This window comes from Mobula hypostoma, chromosome 4 (genome assembly GCF_963921235.1).
Source record: "Mobula hypostoma chromosome 4, sMobHyp1.1, whole genome shotgun sequence".
Classification (NCBI taxonomy): Eukaryota; Metazoa; Chordata; class Chondrichthyes; order Myliobatiformes; family Myliobatidae; genus Mobula; species Mobula hypostoma.
In genome coordinates this window covers 9,723,247-9,747,048 of record NC_086100.1, presented here as the reverse complement: position 1 = coordinate 9,747,048, position 23,802 = coordinate 9,723,247, and the positions used below count along the sequence as shown (strand labels likewise).

The 23,802-nt window shown below is 43.6% G+C and overlaps 1 protein-coding gene across 1 annotated transcript in view; it reads right to left on the bottom strand.

Annotated features, from left to right (window-relative positions):
• Nucleotides 1-23,802, bottom strand: part of LOC134345120 (AP-2 complex subunit mu) — a 92,564-nt gene that overhangs the window by 53,060 nt on the left and 15,702 nt on the right. Inside the window, exon 2 of the mRNA XM_063045300.1 lies at nt 10,112-10,228. Coding sequence (XP_062901370.1) covers nt 10,112-10,185 — 74 coding nt within the window. The 5' untranslated portion in view covers nt 10,186-10,228. The remainder of the gene's footprint in view (nt 1-10,111; nt 10,229-23,802) is intronic.

Below are 23,802 nucleotides of genomic sequence, written 5' to 3'. Positions count from 1 at the left end.
CTTCAAATCAAAGGGCCATAGAAAAAGTCCTTGACATGGACATCACATCACAACAGCAACCATCAGACAAGGGCAAAGTACTGAAAGACTGTGCCTCATGCTGATATTGTAATGTTTTCCTGATCCATATCAGAGAATTAACATTTTATATAAATTAGAAATCTATTTGAGGATTGGAGCCATATGAACAGGTTCCATTAGATGGCCTACCTGTAGGACATTGCCCCCCACCCAATGCCAATTATTCCACAGTAACTCTAACATCAAAAAAAAATCTCTTTTCCTCATCACTTGAGTTAAAGTTAGCAAAGAACATATGCAGCATGGAATTCACTGCTGCAACCTGAGGCAGAATACCAATTTTAAAAATTGTGACTAGAAGCAGAATCCATTAGTTTAAAGGATTAATTTCCAATCATTAGATTTGAAAATGGTACTGAGACAAGACAAAACGTGATTCATTGTTACCCATTGGAGAAGAATAGACCAAAACAAGATTAATTTATATAATGCTTCTAATACCATAAAACATCCCACTGTGGTTCACATCAAATATGGGGTTCCCAACCTTTTTAATGCCATGGGCCTTCAACCAAAGGGTTTGTAAACCACAGGTTGGAAACCCCTGAATCAAATAAAATTTGACATTAAGTCACACAAGGAGATGTCAGGGTAGATATCCATAGTTTAAAAGTCTGGTTTTAAGCTGCATCTGAAAGGAAGAAGTGAAGGAGATGGGGAAGTTTGAGGAGAGAAGTTCTGATTATAGCAAAGAAATTAATTTTTTTTATTCATTCCCAAGTTTAAGGATTATTGAGCTGGGGAAGATGAAAGATTTGAAGGATGAGAATTTAAAAACTAGGTGCTCCTTTAACGATTCAGGACATTGTTTAACATATAATATAGGTCAGCAAGCACAGGGAGGTGTTGAAAAGTTGCAATGCAAAATAGGACCAGGTAGGAAAGCTACAAAGCTTACAAGAAGTAGAATAGTCAAGGCTATTGTTCAAAAAAGGAACTGAATTTTCAGAAGATGAGGTAGAGAGAGGAGTTGTGGGGATTGGATTCAATCGTCAATTTAGCTTTGGCCACAAATCAGACTCAAAAATGTAAAACTACTTCACCTAGTGACACTTGGTTACCTGTGCAGAGCAATATCGATGCACAGATGGAGCCAAATGTGGATGAGATTTTGACTTAATTACAACCAATTGCTGTCATCACCATTTGAAAATCTGCAGAATAGTGAGTATCGAGTATTTCTGGTAAGGTAAAAATATTCAGAAATAAGCTGAAGAGTAAGTGGTTGAACATGACGACGGCACTGAAAATTCAAAATACTGCCGATGTTGGAAATAAGAAATAGAAAAAAGAAAATGAAAATATTCAGCAGATTGGGCAGCATCTGTAGAGAATCACTTAAATTTTGAGACTGGTGATGTCTCATCTCAACCATGATATCACCGCAAACATGCAAAAGCTGCGGAGGTGGTGTGGAGAAAAAGGATCCTTTGCAACGAATAAATCTTCACCACAACTATCAGCCACATCATCCTCTCAGTTTCCACCTATCACTGATATTCTCTGTTCTCTCCACCTTTCTCCTTCTCTGCAATGTGCTTGTTTTCTAATGTTGCTAGTTCTATTGAAAGTACACTCGGTGGCCACTTTATTAGATACACCGGCTCATTAATGCAAATAACTAATCAACCAATCATGTGGCAGTATATCAATGCATAAAAGCATGCAGACATGGTCAAGGGGTCTAGTTGTTATTCAAACCAAACATCAGAATGGGGAAGAAATGTGATTTTAGTGACATTGACCATGGAATGATTGTTGGTGTCAGACAGGGTGGTATGAGTATCTCTGAAACTGCTGATCTCCTGGAATTTTCATGCACATATCTAAAGTTTACACAGAATTGTGTGGTAAGACAAAAATAATCCACTGGCCGGTAGTTTTGTGGGTGAAAACACCCTATTAAAGCGAGGTCAGAGGAGAATGGCCAGACTGATTCAAGGTGACAGAAAGGCACAGTAACTCAAATAACTACGCATTACAACAGTCGTGTGCAAAAGAGCATCTCTGAACGCACAACACACCAAACCTTGAAGTGGATGAGCTAGAGCAACAGAGGACCACACTGGTTCCACTCCTGCAACTAATAAAATGGCCATTGAGTGTATATTGATCAAAACCAACAGATTTCTCTCTCCATAGCTGGGAACTAATCTGTTATTTTCAGTATCTTTAGCTGTGATTATTGAGAGGGGCTAGTCAACGGCCATAACTATCCTGATGTAGATGCTAACAATACGCCTGAAACAGACAGTATTCAGTTTCTCTGTGGCAACATCTCTCACTCTGAGAAACACAAAATGCCCAGAACGTTATTTATCATCATTTCATTATTTAGAGATGCAGCGCAGAACTGACTCTTCTGGCCCAACAAGCCACACCACCCAGCAACCCACCTATTTAGCACTAGCTTAATCACAGGACGATTTACAATGACCAATTAACCTACTACAGGTACATCTTTTGACAGTGGCAGGAAACTGGAATGCCTGGAGGAACTCGATGGTTCACAGGAGTAACATACCAAACTCCTTCTAGATGGCACCGGAACTTAACAGCAAATTCCAAAATGCCCCGAGCTGTAATGGCATTGTGTTAATCGCTATGCTACCATGGCACTCATTAATAAATTGTCTACTTATTAATCTTACAGCAGTTCTCACCCATGAGAGGAATGGCTATTGACTCACCCCACCATTGTTCAAATGCATTATATATTATTCAGTGGATGATGTTAGTATTTCTAAACATTCCATTTACAAAATTAAATATTAATTTGTCCCACTTGTCTGCACCGAGTAAATATCCAATACCCTTTTGAAATACTAACGAATTTCATTCTGCATCTCTTAAGGCAGTGCATCCCAAAGCATAGAAATGAAGTGAATTCACTCTCTCCCAGTATCTCCTTCCTCAGTGCAACCTGATCGTAGCCTTAGAAGGTAAAGTGGCTACTTTTTGAGAGGCCACACAAGACAAAGGCCAAATGATTTTATTAAGTAATAGAAGTTGCATTTAAGTTCATTAGCCAAAATATAGGTAGCACTTCTTCTATATACATGGATGGGAGGGGTATGGAGGGATATGGTCCAGGTAAGGGTTGATGGGACTAAGCAGAGTAAGTTAGGACAGACTTGATGGGCCAAAGGACCTGATTTTGTGCTCTATGATTATGACACTTTGTGGCATAGCAGTGTTCACTTTATAAAGTTTCAAAAAGACCCAAGAAATTAGAAGAGGAATTTGATGGACGTAAGAGGTTGAGTGTTGGTACAGTCCTATGCTGAGAATAATGTACTACCCAGGCCGATCAGTTACTAAAACTGCCTGAGATGAATACTTCTTGTAAATAATTCAATTTACAATGATGAATTAACCTACCAACCGGTACGTCTTTGAACTGTGAGAGGAAACCATGTAACATGTCCTGTGATTACACTAGGGTTAAATAGTTGGGTTGCTGAGTAGTACAGCTCATTGGGTGGGAAGGGAGCTTTAGTACTACAAAAAATGCAGAGAGTGGCAGTGTTCCTGATCATGATAAAAGGATGATTGCTGGTAAGTACATAAGGATAATCTTATATAGTACAATAACTCAAGACTTCTCCATTTTCCCTTACTCTATAGTGCCAAGTCGATTATCAGCACTTGAAAACTAGATTTACAAGGGTAGCAACTGTGACATGGTAGAAAATTGCTAACAATAGTGTCCATGCAATTGAAAGGAAATAAAAGTTGTTTAATGGTTTAAAGCTGGGGTGGCCAACCTTTGACATTCCATGTGTCAATTTTTTCACACACAAGTTCAGATGCGCCATACAACTCTTGTACCCACATTCAATTCGTGTAAAAAATGTTAATATAGAACTCGTGTGTGAAAAAAATCGCATCTGAGCTCGTGCGTGAAAAAATTGACACATGGAATGTCAAAGGTTGGCCACCCCTGGTTTAAAGCGTCTTCCAATGATTTGTATTTTCAAAGAAATGAGTCTCACAGAAAGGAAAGAATTCTCATGTCAGAGAAAGATTTATACAGTCCTTCAACCAGCAAAGATTAGAAATTTTATTTAAGTCACAATATGAAAAGTTGTGTCCATGGTAAAGACAGTAGGAATGATCTAATTGGGGGGGGGGGGAGAGAGTTAAAAGTGATAGGAGATCTAAACAGAGAAAGGTTGCTTCCACTCATTGGCTTGAAAGGCAAGAGCAGGAAGGATGGGAGATGGAAATTATTTTATTACTGTACAAGTAGGGGGAGGGAACAGAGAGAGAGAGAGAGATAGAACTGAGAAAAAAGAATGTAAGGAAAAAGCTACGTTTAAATTTATAGACTACATTTATTAAAGTTTATATACAACTTCTTCCCCTTTTCTGAGTATACAATGAACCCATGAACACTACCCCCTCTTTTTTCACTACTTAATTATTCTTTATTAAATATGCTTCCTTTGTAATTTATAGTTTTTTATTATTAAATATTGCAATGTACTGACTGGGCCACAAGACCTACTTGCAACCAAGGGTGCAAACAACACCCTGTGCATATGTTACAAACAACAGTATTTTGTACAAAGCAAAATTCTTCAGTTAGTCAGATATGTCCTCTTTTCTCCCACTGAAGATGTCTAATCAATGGGCACCACAGTAGCATAAAGGTTAGCATGCCGCTATTACAACTCAGTGCATTCCAGAGTTCAATTCCAGAAACATCCAGGAATTTGTATGTTCCCCCTGTGAACCGTGTGGAATTTCCTCTGGGTGTTCCGGTTTCCTCCCACAGTCCAAAGATGTACCAATTAATTGGTTATTGTAAATTATGCTGTGATTAGGCTAGTGTTACATGGGGGGGGGGGAGGGGTTGCTGGGTGGCACGGCTCATTGGGCCAGAAGTGTGTGTTCCATGCTGTAACTAAACGAATAAAAAAATTCTTCTCGGGCTTCCAGCTAAGTACAGGCATCGATTATAACTGACATTTCAATGACAAAATCTGCCATCTTCATCAGGGATGATGCCTGGGCATGTCTTGACCAGCGGTATTTATACCCCCCATAGTCCATCATGAATGGATGTGGACTAACCAATCGGGGGGATGGACTACGGGGGTATAAATACCAGGCACCAGCCCTGATGAGGATGACACCGGCTGGAAGCCCAAGAAGAGTGTATTCGTCATATATGCCGGGAAAGCACTAGATCCTTGTTGAATAAAATAACTTTTTTTAAAAAGCAAGTACTTGTTTTTTTTGCTCCAGCCTCTTTCCTTGTGCATTTGTGCCTATCTCGATGCAGAGTACCCATGAATTCACTGGTGAAGATGGCCTTGCCTTCACCTGATTCCATACTTCAACCTGTGGCCGATTTTCTCCTATCCACCGAAGCAGAAGTTCTTGACAGTGCACACGTTAATTTACCTGCAGCTTAGCATAGCATCAAGAATTAAATCCTAGCTCAAGTAAGGATCTTATTACAGAACGATGTTCAGTCAATGTACTTTCAATTTGCACAGCTCAAGGGGCCACTTGCCATATTATGCTTGTGTATTCAAAATCCCACTCTCCTTCCATAGTGCTGAATATCACTGACGTTACTTTTGAGAGTTACTGATAAATTCCATCTTACCACCCTTTCTGGCAATACATTCCAGATTACAACTACTCAGTAAGGATTTATTTTCAAAAATTACTAAATCTGCTTCCCACTAGTTACTAACTACTGAAGGCATCCGTTAGTCTTGCGAGACCATGGATCTGCACCTGGAAAGTCTTCACTCTCCAGGGCGCAGGCCTGGGCAAGGTTGTACGGAAGACCAGCAGTTGCCCATGCTGCAAGTCTCCCCTCTCCACGACACCAATGTTGTCCAAGGGAAGGACATTAGGACCCATACAGCTTGGCACCAGTGTCGTCGCAGAGCAATGTGTGGTTAAGTGCCTTGCTCAAGGACACAACACGTTCCCTCGGCTGGGGCTCGAACTCACAATCTTCAGGTCGCTAGTCGAATGCCTTAACCACTTAGCCACATGCCCAATACTAGTAAATAAGTAGCTCCATAGTCATAGAACACTACAGCACAGAAATAGGCCCTTCGGCCCATCGTCCCAAACTATTAATCTACCTAGTCCCATTGACCTGCACCCAGACCATAGCTCTCCATACCCCTCCCCATCCATGTACCTATCCAAATTTCTCTTCAAATTGAACCTGCATTATTCCACTCTCACCAGCCTCTGAGTGAATAAGTTCCCCCCTCATGTCCCCCTTAAACATTTTACCTTTCAACCTTAACCCATGATCTCCAGTTCTAGTCTCCCTCAACCTCAGTGGAAAAAGTCTACTTCTGCTTAGCCCATCTATACTGTTCATAATTTTGCATACTATCTTTCAAATCTCTCCTACGTTCTACGGAAGAATGTCCTAACCAATTCAACTTTTCCCTGTAACTGAGAAGCTTCAATTTTTGTTTTTAATCACCTCTTAAATCTGTTCTTGAACAGCAATTTTTATTACCTTTGTACTCAATCTCAGCAACACACCCATGAATCTATAACCCATCCTCTACACATTTATCTTACATGCAGTTTAATTTCTGAATATGCAAACAGTTTGAATTTTCAACTTTCTTTAGTGCAGCTGCAAAATCATTCATCCAAAGCTTACATTTATGTAACAACAGTTTTAGTTTGTGGCAACCTGAAAACCCATTTCAAAATACTAAAAACCACAGTGGTAGAAACCAAAGCAACAGCACTTAGTGGCGGAAAGAGAAAGCAATGTTCAGAAAAGGCCATTTGAAGCAGCTCCATTTTATCTTCATAGCTTATAAACCTTACTGCTGTCAAGAGTTTTACTTATTTTTTATTTTATTTAGAGTTGCAGCACAAAACAGGCCCAGCCTAATCACAGGACAATTTACAATGACCAATTTACCTTCTAACCATTTCATCTCGTGGACCGTGGGAGGAAACTGGAGCATCCAGAAGAAACCCATGCATTCACTGGAAGAACGTACAAACTCCTCACAGACAGCATCGGAATTTAATTCCAAACTCTGGTTCCCCAAGCTGTAAAACCATCGTGCTAACCAACACACTACCATGGCACCCTATTTCTTTTAATTTATTTTAAATTTCACACACAAGTTTACATGATGCAAGTCATTATCTGAGAACAGAACATATTGGATGAATATCTCAACGATAACTAGGATGGATAATAGAAGTTACATACAGGTGTCCCCCGCTTTTCAAACGTTCGCTTTACGACACCCTACTGTTACGAAAGACTTACATTAGTTACCTGTTTTTGCTAACAGAAGATGTCTTCACTGTTATGAAAAAAGGCAGCGCACGCCCCGAGCAGCCAAGCTCTCCCCGGAACTGCATTCTAGGCGGCATTGCTTAAACATGTGCCTGTGAGCATCTGTGCTTTATGTCAATTTATTTTGAGCATCCATTAGCAAGATGAGTTCTAAGGTATTGGAAAAGCCTAAAAGAGCTTGTAAGAGTGTTACACTTAGCGTAAAACTAGACATAATTAAGCGTTTCAATTGTGGTGAACAAAGTAAGGACAAAGTGAGTCTGGCTTGTGGAAGTTGACAAAAATGATGTTGAAGAGGTTTTGGCATCCCATGACCAAGAACTGATAGATGAAGAGCAGATGCAATTGGAAGAAGAAAGGATAACAATGGAAACTGAATGCAGTAGTGAATGGACCGAAAGTGAAGTTGCCCAGGAACTGAACATGAAGCAACTGCGTGAGATTTTCGCAGCAATTGACAATGGTGCAATGATTGCAGAAAAGTACAACTTTAATTTTGAAAGGGTACATAGGTTTAGGGCATATTTGCAGGATGGTTTGAGTGCTTACAAAGAACTGCATGATAGAAAAATCTACATCAGCCATAGCAGACAACGAACCTTGACCTTCGACATCGAGGCAGGCAGACATAGAAGAAGATGACCTGCCTGCCCTGATGGAAACAGACGATGATGAGATGACATCCCAGTGTCCCACCACCCCAACCTCCGACAACTCAGCCTAACACACCATCATCAGTGTGCTCGCTGTCTTCCCAATTCCGGTAAGTGATATGACACTGTACATACATTATTTCTACTTTATATAGGCTGCGTATTTTTATGTGTTATTTGGTATGATTTGGCAGCTTCATAGCTTAAAGGTTACTGGACAGAGTGCTTCTGCCGAGAGCGTTTGCGCCGTGTTTCAGCCGAGAGCGCTTGCGTGAGATTTTCGCTACGGTGGACAGTGCAATGATTGCAGAAAAGAATTTCTACTTTATATGGGCTGTGTATTTATCATCTCATTCCTGCTTTTACTATATGTTACTGTTATTTTAGGTTTTATGTGTTATTTGGCATGATTCGGTAGGTTATTTTTTGGATCTGCGAACGCTCACGAATTTTTCCCATATAAATAAATGGTAATTGCTTCTTCACTTTACGACACTCCGGCTTACGAACCCGTTTCATAGGAACGCTCTACCTTCGGATGGTGGGGGAAACCTGTAATTTCATTTTATTTTGTAGTTTCTATTATGGCTGAACAGCACGAGATGAGAATTATTTTACCTTATTTAGAAATAGAGCGTGGGACAGGCCTTCCAGCCCAAGGAGCCACACAGCCCAGCCACCTATTTTAACACACAGGACAACTTACAATGACCAATTAACCTACTAACCAGTACGTCTTTTGGATTGTGGGAGGAAACCTACATGGTCACAGGGAGTACACACAATCTCCTTACAGGCAGCAGCAGAACTGACCCTCGTTGCCCTGAACTGCAATAGTGTTGCTACTAAATGCTACGATACCGATTTCTTCTAGACAAATTTAACACACAAGTTTGCATGCTGCCGGGAACTGAACGGATTTGTATGCCTCAATGATAACTAGAGTCGATAATAAAATTGAGCAGTTGCATAATTTTGTGCTATTTTGTAATTTCTATTACAACTGAACAGCATGAGATGAGAATTATTTTAAGTTTACACCAGATATCTACTGCGCTTAAGTTTTTGGGATACGGTCAAAATCATTCCATTCCATTTACACTGTGGCTCACAACTGCTTTCAAACTACACTCAGTGGCCACTTTATTAGCTATACCTGTACACCTGCTCGTTAATGCACATAGCTCATTGTCCAATCATGCAGCAGCAACTCAGTGCATAACCGCATGGAGACACAGTCAAGAGGTTCAGTGCTGTTCAGACCAAACATCAGAATGGGGAAGAAATTTGATCTAAGTGACTGTGACCATGGAGTGATTGTTGATTGCAGATGGGGTGGTTTGAGAAGCTCAGAAATTGCTGATCTCCTGGGATTTTCACATACAACAGTCTCTAGAGTTTACAGAGAATAGTTATAAAAACAAAACATCAAGTGAGGGGCACTTCTGTGGGAAAAATGGCTTGTTAATGAGAGAGGTCAAAAAAGAATGGCCAGACTGGTTCGAGCTGACAGGAAGGTGACAGTAGCTCAAATAACCACGTTACAACAGTGGTGTGCAGAACAGAATCTCTGAACGCACATGTCGAACCTTGATGTTGATGGGCTACAGCAGCAGATGATCACGAACATACACACGGTTGCTATTTTCTAAGGTACAGGAGGTACCTAATAAAGGAGCCACTGAGAGTAAGATGCTGCATATCTCTCACTATGGACCTTCAATAAAGGATCAAAACCATCCCTGGTGATAAGTAGAAAATTATTTTGTTAATTTTATTCACAAGCCCACTGCCAAGGACCTAATCAATGGTGGTATGTGTTTCTTCCATTCAATACACAGAGAACATGATCAGTTTTAGAGATTATTTTTGGTTGAGTTACTGTCACCTTCCTGTCAGCTCGAACCAGTCTGGCCATTCTCTTTTGACCTCTCTCATTAACAAGGCATTTTTCCCAATGGCTCAAGGCAACATCATCCCATTAACAATTCAATACTAAAATATCTTGACGGTAAAATAGTTACTACAAAGAAAAGTCTGTCTCAATGGCAATAGTACTTACCCAATATCATCTCTGTAGACTCTGGAGATGAGAACTTCTCCCTTGTGATTATAAATGAATAAGCCTCCAATCATGGTAGAATCGTGGTTAGTCCTCCCTTCCCATAATGATTAAGACCTAAAGCAAAATAAAGAAAATATCACTGCAGGTACAAATTTTGATTACAGCCATGTTTTTCTTCTTTTTGTTCCAATATTCCAGTTATTCAAGGTTACCTTAGACCAGGGATTCCCAACTCTTTTCATGCCATGGATCCTTAGCATTAATCAAGAGCTCCGTGAATCTCAGGATCAGAACCCGCCTTGGAATATGGCCACTCCTCACTCCTGCACATCAACAATTCAACCTTGACCTCAAATTTTATAACTTTTTCCACAAATATAAACTTCTTAGGCACAAAGGACATTTAGCTAGGCAAAAAAGTTTAGATCATAACACAAAGGAGCAGAATTAGGCCATTCAGCCCATCGAGTCTGCTACACTATTTCATCATGACTTTCATTATCCCAACCCCAATCTCCTGCCAAATAAAGAACCCCATCAAACTCCGCTTTAAATATACCCAATGACTTGGCCTCCACAGCCATCTGTGGCAATGAATTCCACAGATTTATCACCCTCTGGCTAAAGGAATCTCTGTTCTAAAAGGATGTTCTTGTATTCTGATTCCGGAGGCCCGATCAGCAGCAGGAGCAGAGCACTTCAAAGTAAATAAAAGTACAGAAGGGACAAGCGGGGCTGCAATCATTGGGAGTGGGTCAGCAGTGAGAGTGGAAGCGCCAGGCTTTGACTCAAGAGGCTTCAACGAGGAAAGGCTGAGGCCAAAAACACAGGTTAGAAGATTTGATCTTGGTTGCCCATTGCACAGTGCAAGCAAGATGGTAGATATGGCAGTGGAATGCTCCTCCTGTAGGATGTGGGAATTCATGGAACCTGATAGTCTCCCTGATGACTACACCTGCGGGAAGTGTAGCCAACTCCAGCTTATGAAAGACTGCATTAAGGAGATGGACATGGATGAACCTCTGGCAGGGAGCATTTGATAGACACAACTTTTGAGCAGCTGGTTATGCCCAAAGTGCAGAATTCGGGGAGTAGATGGGTGAACAAAGAGGTAAAGATAGGAAGAAGTCCGTGCAGGGTCAGCAACAGGTATACCACCTTTGGATACTGCTGAGGGTGATGAACTACCTGGACAAGGCGGCAGCAGCCAGACCAATAGCACTGTGGTCAGCTCTGGGCCTCAGAAAGGTAGGGTGAAGTCAGGCGGAGCAACAGTCATAGGGGACTTGAGAGTTAAGGGGACAGATAGGAGATTCTGCGGCAGCAAAAGAGATACCAAGGTAGCGTGTTGCCTCCTGGGTGCTAGATGTTTGAGTGGTTGCAGAATATTCTTGAAGGGGAGGGTGCGCAGCTGGAGGTCATGGTACATGTTGGTACCAATGACATAGGCTGGAGTGGGGTTGAGGTCCTGCGCTGTAAGTTTAGGGAGTTAGGAAGAAGGTTGAAGAGCAGGATGTCCAAGGTGATAATCTCAGGACCACTCCCAGTGCTACGAGATGGCGAAGGTCAAAATAGGAAGATAGCGCAGATAAATGAGTGGCTAAGGAGATAGTGCAGGGGGCAGGGTTTCAAGCTTTTCTGGGGAAGGAGTGAACTGTACAAGTGGGACGGGTTGCACCTGAACTGGACGGGAACCAGCATCTTGGGAGAGAGGTTTGCTAATGTTATTAGGGAGGGTTTAAACTAGATTTACAGGGGTGTGAGAATGGAAGTGAAGAGGCAGAGGATGGGGCGGTTGGTGCACAAGTAGTGTCAGCTTGTAGAGAGTTGGTGAGGAAGAATAAGCAGAAAATAGAGCAAAAATGCACTCAATCAGATGGTTTGAGATGTGTCTACTTTAATGCAAGGAGTATAATAAACAAGGTGATGAACTTAAGAGTGTGGATCAATACGTGGAACTATAACATTGTAAGTAGTAAGTCACGGAGGGATTGTCTACTCAGTCATTGTGGGCAAAAGTCAGAAACAGAAAGGGATCAATAACTCCACTGTGTGCTTTTATAGACCCGCCCCCCCATTCTGAAAGAGACATCAAGGAGCAGATAGGGAGGCAGATTCTGGAACAGTGCAATAATAATAAGGTTGTTGTGATGGGTGATTTTAACTTTCCTAATATTGACTGGCATCTCCTTAGAGCATGGGGTTTAGATGGGGTAGAGTTTGTCAGGTGTGTTCAGGAAGGTTTCCAGACGCAATATGTAGATAAGCCAACTAGAGGAGAGTTTGCACTTGGTCTGGTATTGGGAAGTTAACCTGGTCAGGTATCAGATCTCTGCATGGGAGAGCATTTTGGAGGTTTGATCACAACTCTACCATAGCACTGTAGAGGGAGAGGAGCAGACAATTTGGAAAAACATTTAAATGGGGTGGGGGAAATATGATGCTATTAGGCAGGAACTTGAGAACATAAATTGGTAGATGTTCTTAGGGAGATGTACTGCAGAAATGTGGCAAATGTTCAGGGAACATTTGCATGGCGTTCTGCATTGGTATGTTCCATTGAGGCAGGGAAAGGATGGCAGGGTAAAAGAACCATGGTATACAAAGGATGTAGAAAATCTAGTTAAAAAGAAAAGCTTACAAAAGGTTCAAGAAACTAGGTACTGTTAGAGCTCTAGAAAATTACAAGGTTGCTAGGAAGAAGCTTAAGAATGGAATTAGGAGAGCCAGAAGGGGCCATGAGAAGACCTTGGTGAGCAGGATTAAGGAAAACCCCAAGACATTCTACAAATATGTGAAGAGCAAGAGGATGAGCCATGTAAGAATCAGACCAATCGGGTGCAATAGTGGAAACGTGCATGAAGCAGAGGAGGTAGCAGAGGTACTTAATGAATACTTTGCTTCAGTGTTCACAGGCGCTCTGTGAACTGTATGGGGCTATTAGCGAACTGCAGAACGCACACCCTGATGGACTGTTTACTGTCGTCGGAGATTTTAACCACGCAAACCTTAAGTCAGTGCTCCCCAGATTCCATCAGAATGTGGACTTTGCAACAAGAGGGGAGAATGCGTTGGACCCTGTTTACACAAACATTCCCGACGCTTACCAGGCGGAGTCCTGTCCCCACCTCGGTTACTCAGACCACATCTCTGTTATGCTAATCCCAGCATACAGACCACTCGTTAGGCGCTCTGGACCAGTTCAGAAGCAGGTGAAAACCTGGCCAGCAGGAGCCATCTCTGCTCTTCAAGACTGCTTTGAGCACACTGACTGGCACGTGTTCAGGGAGGCTACAACTGATGGCGACTCTACCAACTTAGGGGAGTACACGGCATCAGTGACCAGCTACATCAGCAAGTGCATCGATGACGTCACTATGGCCAAGACCAGGGGTCCCCAAACTTTTTTGCAGTGCGGACCGGTTTCATACTGACAATATTCTTGCGGATGGGCCAACCAGGGGGTGGGGGCGGGGGGGGGGGTGGTTGCCAACGGACGAGAGTACAGTAGCAGTCAAATACATTGTGTTTACCCAAAAGACTACAACGACCATGAAGCCTTACGCGGGCACCAGTGCACATGCATGACTTGCGTAAGCGTGCACGTGCTGTTTTTTGCTATAAATCGTTTTTGGCAATTTTGTTCGGGAGCGGGGTGCTGTTAATCACGACCGGAATATCGGTGATAAGTGGCTAATACACTCAATTTTGTTTCTAAAAGGGTTTATCTAACGAATATAATATTAAACACACAGTGCATATTTTCCTCGCATGAATATAGCGATAAGTCAATTCTCAGGGGAGGACAGGGGGGCTTGAAATACGTGTTGAACGAACTCCCAGTAGAAGTGGCGGAAGCAGGTTCGATATTATGATTTAAAGTTAAATTGGATAGGTATATGGACAGGAAAGGAATGGGGGGGTTATGGGGTGAGTGCAGATCGGTGGGACGAGGTGAGAGTAGCGTTCAGCACGGACTAGAAGAGCAGAGATGGCCTGTTTCCGTGCTGTAATTATTATATGGTTATATAAGTAAGTCAATAGCATCATAACATTTTAAGTAACGTTTGGGTATTAAACACACAGTGCATATTTTCCCCGTATGAACATATAAAATCATTGCAACGCACCAATATCGCTGAATCAGTGGGAGCCCTGGGCTTGTTTTGCTGCAACAAGACGGCCCCATCGAGGGGTGATGGGAGACAGCGATACTCGAAGGGGGTTCCTTATGTCCAGTCTATTCCTCAATTTAGTTTTTGTTACTTTCATCGCAGAGATAAGTTGGAAATGGAAGCAACGTTTTTCATGCTTCCGTGGCTATCTCAGGATATTCGCCCTTGACTTTGATCCAGAATGCTGGCAGAGATGTTATGGCAAACATAATTTTCAGTCCGCCGTCATTTGCAAACACGAGGAGTTGATCTCCTTCCCGCGCTGACATGGACGACGCGCAGGTAATGACCTCGCGTGCGTTCAAGCTCAACAGTGCGCGTGACAGGGAATGAGGAAAGGTGCAGCTGACTCGTATCGCCAAATCATATTGTTTCCTCGTGGCCCGGTAGCGCTTACCTTGCGGCCCGGTACCGGTCCGCAGCCCGGTGGTTGGGGACCGCTGGCCAAGACCATCACTACACACGCTAACCAGAAGCCATGGATGACCGCGGAGGTGCATGCGCTGCTGAGGACCCATGACTCCGCCTTCAGAGCAGGCGACAAGGCAGCCCGAACAACAGCGAGGGCAACTGTCCCGAGCCATCAGAGAGGCAAACCGTGCACACGCCCAGTGAATCTACAGCCACTTCCAGGACAGCAGTGACATGCGGCGCATGTGGAAGGGCATTCAGGATATCACCAACTACAAGACAACACCACCTGCCTGTGCTGGTGATGCCTCCCTCCCAGATGCGTTGAACAACTTCTACGCATGTTTTGAGGCAGAAAATGACGTGGTGGCAAGGAAGACCACCCCTCCTCCAAATGACCAGGTGCTGTGCCTTACCGTGGCCGATGTGAGGAGAACCCTGTGCAGGGTCAACCCATGGAAGGCTGCTGGACCAGACAATATTCCTGGCAGAGTGCTTAGAGGATGTGCAGACCAGCTAGCAGAGATACTCACTGACATCTTCAACATCTCCCTGAGCAGCGCCGTCGTTCCTACATGTTTCAAGGCCGCCATCATCGTCTCCATACCGAAGAAGACTTCAGTGTCTTGCCTCAACAATTACCGTCCCATTGCACTCACATCCATCATCATGAAGTGTTGAGAGGCTCGTCATGAGGCACATCAAGACCCTGCTGCCTCCCTCACTGAACCCCCTGCAGTTCACGTACCGTCCCAACCTTTTAACAGACGACGCCATTGCTATCACCCTCCACCTGGCCCTAACCCACTTTGACAAAAAAAGACACCTACGTTCAAATGCTGTTCAGAGACTTCAGTTCAGCATTCAACACAATCATTCCTCAGAAACTGATTGGAAAGCTGAGCCTACTGGGCCTGAACACCTCCCTCTGCAACTGGATCCTAGACTTCCTGACTGGGAACCTCAGTCAGTCCGGATTGGAAGCAGCATCTCCAACACCATCACACTGAGCACGAGCTCCCCCCGCCCCCCCCCCCACCCCCGGCCAGGGCTGTGTGCTCAGTCCACTGCTGTTCACTCTGCTGACCCACGACTGTGCAGCAATACACAGATCAATTCACATCAAGTTCGCTGATGACACGACTGTGGTGGGTCTCATCAGTAAGAACAATGAGTCAGCATACAGAGAGGATGTGCAGCAGCTAACAGACTGATGCAGAGTCAACAACCTGTCTCTGAATGTCAACAAAAGAGATGGTTGTTGACTTCAGAAGGACACGGAACGACCACTCTCCACTGAACATCGACGACTCGTCCGTAGAGATCGTTAAGAGCACCAAATGGTGTAGATCAATGGTGTAGCACCAAATGGTGTTGCATGCCACCTTGGACAATGTCTCCCATCCACTACACAATGTACTGGTTGGGCACGGGAGTACATTCAGCCAGAGACTCATTCCACCAAGATGCAACACTGAGCGTCATAGGAAGTCATTCCTGCCTGTGGCCATCAAACTTTACAACTCCTCCCTGGGAGGTCAGACACCCTGGGCCAATAGGCTGGTCCTGGACTTATTTCCTGGCATAATTTACATATGACTATTCCCAGCAAGGCCACCCGTGAAGCACTCCAGAACAAGGGGTCACAGTTTGAGGATAAAGGGGAAGCCTTTTAGGACTGAGATTAGGAAAAACTTCTTCACACAGAGAGTGGTGAATCTGTGGAATTCTCTGCCACAGGAAACAGTTGAGACCAGTTCATTGGCTATACTTAAGAGGGAGTTAGATATGGCCCTTGTGGCTATGGGGATCAGGGGGTATGGAGGGAAGGCTGGGGCGGGGTTCTGAGTTGGATGATCAGCCATGATCATAGTAAATGGCGGTGCAGGCTCGAAGGGCTGAATGGCCTACTCCTGCACCTATTTTCTATGTTTCTATTAACATGCAAAGAGGCAAAAATTCTGAAGAGAAACAGTTACCTATATTTTTAAAAACCTTCATAGCACATTTATATGGGCTTTCTAAATATGTCAAGATAAGCAATACTGATCACGTTGCAGAAGTATTCAATGATAAAACAATTTGGGAAATAGTGTATAGTGCTATGCAAATACAAACCTTTACTTTTTAAAACACAGGCTGCCCTCCTTCCTGAAGCCACAATTTGCTGAAATTAAATGCAGTGTTGAGTTCCCATTCACTCTCTTCTGGAACGTTAGATCAATAATTTCCTTTCCCATCCCACTCTTTCCCTTTAGCCATATAATCAATGGACTATCAAAATCTACCCAAACACCATTCATCTGTCACGTAATAGGGTGATCAGTGACTATCCTGAAAACTAAAATTCAAAATTAAACATCTCACAGGGACCACTGGATGACTTTCTGACGGACATCTTTCACAATCCTACTTCCTGAAGATATCCTGTGCACTCCAGAGTCATAAAGCACTACAGCAGAGAAAGAAGCCTTCAGTCCATCTAGTCCATTCTAAACTATTAATCTGCCTAATCCCATGAATTTGCACCCAGCCCAAGGCCCTCCCACCCACAAAACTATCTAAATTTCTCTTAAATGTTGAAATAAAAAAAAACATGCATCACTTCTGCTGGCAGCTCGCTCACACCATCATCAGCCTATGAGCTAAGAGCTCACCTTAAATATTTAACTTTTCACCTTTAACCTTTGACATATAGTCGTAGTCTCACCCAAGCTCTGTGGAAAAAGCCTGCTTGCATTTATCAATGCACTTAAATATCAATGCACTTATCAATACCCCTCAAACGTGTATACCTGTCAAATCTCCTCTCATTCTCCTAGACCAGGGAATAAAGTCCAAACCCATTCAACTCTTCCCTAAACTCAGGTCCACAAGTGCCACCTTGTTTTAGGGCATACTGCCCAGTTTCAGATCACCAGTACACCACATCATTCATTAGGTAACAAAATCAAATTTAAACAAAATAGAATTCCAGTGGTTATCAGGGCTAAAATATAAGAAACACATAAACATTAGAAAATACATAAACGGAACCATAGGCAAACTAAACTTACAAGATCCCTTATCGCAAGTGGGCTCTTATCCTTCAGAAAATACAAACACTTTTCACAAATACCCTGTCAATACTCAGGCCAGATCAATGCTGAGCTAAGGCACCACATTAACCAACTCAAACACGAGGAATTCTGCAACTTTGATGTGTGTTACATTAACCAACTCTCTCCTTGTTACACATGGACTGAAGGGAAAACAAACAGCACTAGATGCCGCATTGTACTTTCATTTCTGCGTTCTAATGCACCATTTTCTCTAAAAGCAGCTTGCTCGAAAAATACAGACGCATTATTTCAAAAAGAAAAGCTATTCCATCCTCACTAGAACGCCCAAACACTCGCTGGCCAAGTCATCAACTATCTTAACAGAGCCGACAGTTAGAGGGGCGGTGGCTTAATTTGAATATAGTAGGATTAGCAGTCGGGTACGACAGCAGTGTGCTGACTTTCCACAGCTGATAAAGAGACTGAAATAACTGATTTGCAAAGGGCTCGTTTCAAATTAATTGTGGAGAGTTCCCTGTCCGCTATGGAGTTTTGTTTTAATGCAAAGTTCGGGCGTGGCGGCGTCCGGGGAAAAAAATATCCGATTGGCAGCTCCGGGAAACTGAAGTCTGCAATGCGACAAAGCAGACCTACCCACATTCAGCTGCAACAAGTCGGCGAACCAAACGCAGCAATATCACATAAACTGCTGCATCGCAAGCCCGCAACAGGGGAATAAATTTAAACACCTCACCAAAAGAAATGTGTCTACATAAAGTCCTGCCTCACTTCATCCCACCCCAAAAAAAACGAGAATTAAGAAAACACGAGAGACTGGAAACACAGGGATCCGGAGAGAGAGAAAAAATCTGCTGGAGGAGCTCAGCGGATCGAGCAGCAAGTGAAGGGAAAGGAATTGTTGACGTTTTGAGTCGACACTCTGCATCAGGACTGGCTGATTATTATTTCAGATACTGATTTTTTCTCTCTTTGATATATGAGGACTTGAGTTATAAGGGAAAGGTTAAATAGGTTAGAACTTTATTCTCTGGAATGTATGATATTAATCTGATAGAGGTAGAAACAAATTATGACGGGTATGGATAGGGTAGGTGCAATCAGACCTTTTCCACTGAAGCTGGGTGAAACTAGAACTAGAGGTCATGGGTTAAGGGTGAAAGGTAAAATGTTTAAGGGGAACTAAGGGGACTTCACTCAAGGTGGTGAGACTAGAATAAGCTGTCACTGGAAGTGGCAGATGTGGGGTTAATTTGAAGAGAAATTTCGTTAAGTATATGGATGGGAGGGGCATGGAGGCCTATAGCCCAGGAACAGGTCAATAGGACTAAGCAGATGAATAACTTGACACAGAATAGATGGGACCAAAGGACCTGGTTCTGTGCTGTAGTGCTCTATGACCCTATACTGTAATGGTGCAACCATCACTTGTTAAATTGCAGAACAAGCTGATTCTGCCCAATTAAGGGTCAATGATGGGTTAATGTTTCCCCTGGGCAAGGAAACAAAAAGGGCCAACCAAGCCCGTACAGAGATGAGAAGTTTCTGCACCTTGGGAGTGAATCTTTGGAATTCACTAGCCAAGAAGGCTGTAGAGGCTCAAACGTAATGTATTCACCATAGCAGTTAATGAGGCGATAGGAGTCTACATCCCTCATGACCCATTGGACCCCCATGTTTACAGAATTTTGTTTTCCCACTGGATTGAAAAAAGCCACAGAAAGTTGCAAGTTCTGCCAGTTCCATCACAGGCACCAGCCTCCCCAGCATTAGGGACACCTTCAAAGAGTGATGCCTCAAAAAGGCATCACCCATCCTTAGGGACCCCCCATCACCAAAGACATCAGGGAAGAGATGCAGGAGCCCGAAGACACTCACTAACATTTTCAGAACAGCTTCTTCCCCACCCCCATCAAATTTCTGAATGGACAATGAACTCACGTACACTAGCTCACTTTTTTAATATGCCAGTGATCAAACCCGATTCTGATTCCTGGGGTAGTTCACCAATATACGAGGAAACTGACACAAACACGGGCCAGAAACCTGGCCTCGTCCCTGTGCCGAAGACGCCGTGCCCCAGCAGCTTCAATGACTACAGACCGGTGGCATTGACCTCCCACATCATGAAGACCCTGGAGAGACTTGTTCTGGAGCTGCTCCAGCCTATGGTCAGGCCACACTTAGATCCCCTCCGGTTCGCCTACCAGCCCCAACTCGGAGTTGAGGATGCCATCGTCTACCTGCTGAACCATGTCTACGCCCACATGGACAAGCCAGCGAGCACTGTGAGGGTCTTGTTTTTTGACTTCTCCAGTACGTTCAACACCATCCGCCCTGCTCTGCTGGGGGAGAAGCTGACAGTGATGCAGGTGGATGCTTCCCTGGTATCATGGATTCTTGATTACCTGACTGGCAGACCACAGTACATGTGCTTGCAACACTGTGTGTCCGACAGAGTGATCAGCAGCACTGGGGCTCCACAGGGAACTGTCTTGTCTCCCATTCTCTTCACCATTTACACCTCGGATTTCAACTACTGCACAGGGTCTTGTCATCTTCAGAAGTTTTCTGATGACTCTGCCATAGTTGGATGCATCAGCAAGGAGATGAGGCTGAGTACAGGGCTACGGTAGGAAACTTTGTCACATGGTGTGAGCAGAATTATCTGCAGCTTAATGTGAAAAAGACTAAGGAGCTGGTGGTAGACCTGAGGAGAGCTAAGGTACCGGTGACACCTGTTTCCATCCAGGGGGTCAGTGTGGACATGGTGGAGGATTACAAATACCTGGGGATACGAACTGACAATAAACTGGACTGGTCTAAGAACACTGAGGCTGTCTACAAGAAGGGTCAGAGTCGTCTCTTTTTCCTGAGGAGACTGAGGTCCTTCGAGGATGAGTCTGTGGTGGCCAGTGCGATCATGTTTGCTGTTGTGTGCCGGGGCAGCAGGCTGAGGGTAGCAGACACCAACAGAATCAACAAACTCATTCGTAAGGCCAGTGATGTTGTGGGGATGGAACTGGACTCTCTCACTGTGGTGTCTGAAAAGAGGATGCTGTCTAAGTTGCATGCCATCTTGGTCAATGTCCCCCATCCACTACATAATGTACTGGGTGGGCACAGGAGTACATTCAGCCAGAGACTCATTCCTCCAAGATGCAGCACAGAGCGTCATAGGAAGTCATTCCTGCCTGTGGCCATCAAACTTTACAACTCCTCCCTTGGAGGGTCAGACACCCTGAGCCAATAGGCTGGTCCTGGACTTATTTCATAATTTACTGGCATAATTTACATATTACTATTTAACTATTTATGATTATTACTATTTATTATTTATGGTGCAACTGTAACGAAAACCAATTTCCCCCGGGATCAATAAAGTATGACTATACAAGATAGGGTATGGGGGTCTTTTGATCAGCAGAGAGGGAAAAGCTCCAGCCCAGAATTTTAGATCCTCTGAGATCTCACTCTGGCATACAATCAATCCTCTTTGCCACAACTGAAGTGAAATTTAGTGTTGCTTAATCTTGGTACTTTATATGCCAGTGTCCTCTAACACTCCCAAGCATCTATGAATTCTAGTATATACAGGGTGTCTGTGAATAATGAACAAGTTGTGTTTTCACAGACATCTACAAGTTATGGTTTTATCAGCCTCAGAACAGAGGGGTGCCCTATTAGAACGTTGATGATGAGGAATTTCTATAGCCAGAGGGTGGTGAATCTGTGGAATTTGTTGCCGTAGGTGGCTGTGGAGGCCAAGTAGGTGGGAATAGTTAAGGCAGACGTGATGGATTCTTGAATAATCAGGGCATAAATGGATATGGGGAGCAGGCAGGATACTGGGACCGAGAGGGAAAATGGATTAGCCATGGTGAAATGGCGGAGCAGACTCGATGGGCCAAATAGCCTAATTCTGCTCCTATATCTAAATTGATTTTGTCCACGTTGGAAAATACATAAAAATCATTTAATGGAATAACAGTATTTCCAGTACTGTACAGTGTGAACAGCGTAGCCGTTAGTGTAATGCTGTACAACACTACATTCGGGATTCAATTCTCACCGCTGTCTGTAAGGAGTTTGTATATTCTCCCCACAACCATGTGGGTTTCCTTCCAGGTGCTCTGGTTTCTTCCCACATTCTAAAGAGGTGGGCTATGTTGGCGCTGGAATCGTGGTAACACTAATGCACTGCACCCTAGCACACCCTCGGGCAATGCTGGTCATTGGCACAAACAACGCACTTCACATTTCACTGTACCTGTGACACATCTATATACTACTAAAATTCTCATGCTCCGTTTGTTTGTGACCTCCAATTAGCCCAAACGGTGCATTACAGTGGCACTTTTTTTTTGACTAAATCGACTTAAAATGCGCTAACTTACAGAATGCATGCAAAGTTCAGGGTTATATATTTGTATAAAATTGCTCACTCATCAATCAACAGGCCCTGCTTTCCACAACCCGAGCCGATTCCAGCTTTAATGGAAACCGCTCCGCGACACCACGACACATACCCACGGCCAGCCTCAGCTTCACCTCACGATGTTCACAGCAGCGACAGCAACCGCAGCAAAAGGGCAGGGCTATCTCGTCCATTTAGGAGAGCGTCAAACCACATCGTCAAGAAAAATCAGCATCCTGGAAGTTTGCTGCTTCGTATCCTCTATCAAGCATTAGGGTAAAAAAAAATATGGACAGCCTAATTATGCTGTGTGGAAAGAGAAGGGTGACATTATGGTCAAGACTGCACTACCTTTCTCTGAAAGGGTGCCCCAACAGGTCAGCGGGTTGTCTAGTAATCTAATATAATGAATGGCATTAAAAGCACACAAGAATGATAAGAACAATCATGACTTGGGCGGGGGGGGGGGGGCAGCAGTGGTTGAAACTAGTTCCTGCCTTTCATAGGAACAAGCATGCTGAACTTTTGAATTTAATATAAATACATGTTAGTAGGGAAGTGGTGTTAGGTAAATTGAAGGGATTGAAGGCAGATAAATCCCCAGGGCCAGATGGTCTACATCCTAGAGTGCTTAAGGAGTAGCCCAAGAAATAGTGGATGCATTAGTGATAATTTTTCAAAACTCATTAGATTCTGGACTAGTTCCTGAGGATTGGAGGGTGGCTAATGTAACCCCACTTTTTAAAAAAGGAGGGAGAGAGAAACCGGGGAATTATAGACCGGTTAGCCTGACGACGGTGGAGGGGAAACTGCTGGAGTCAGTTATCAAAGATGTGATAACAGCACATTTGGAAAGCGGTGAAATCATCGGACAAAGTCAGCATGGATTTGTGAAAGGAAAATCATGTCTGACGAATCTCATAGAATTTTTTGAGGATGTAACTAGTAGAGTGGATAGGGGAGAACCAGTGGATGTGGTATATTTGGATTTTCAAAAGGCTTTTGACAAGGTCCCACACAGGAGATTAGTGTGCAAACTTAAAGCACACGGTATTGGGGGTAAGGTATTGATGTGGATGGAGAATTGGTTAGCAGACAGGAAGCAAAGAGTGGGAATAAACGGGACCTTTTCAGAATGGCAGGCGGTGACTAGTGGGGTACCGCAAGGCTCAGTGCTGGGACCCCAGTTGTTTACAATATATATCAATGACTTGGATGAGGGAATTAAATGCAGCATCTCCAAGTTTGCGGATGACACGAAGCTGGGTGGCAGTGTTAGCTGTGAGGAGGATGCTAAGAGGATGCAGAGTGACTTGGATAGGTTGGGTGAGTGGGCAAATTCACGGCAGATGCAATTTAATGTGGATAAATGTGAAGTTATCCACTTTGGTGGCAAAAATAGGAAAACAGATTATTATCTGAATGGTGGCCGATTAGGAAAAGGGGAGGTGCAACGAGACCTGGGTGTCATTATACACCAGTCATTGAAAGTGGGCATGCAGGTACAGCAGGCGGTGAAAAAGGCGAATGTTATGCTGGCATTTATAGCAAGAGGATTCGAGTACAGGAGCAGGGAGGTACTACTGCAGTTGTACAAGACCTTGGTGAGACCACACCTGGAGTATT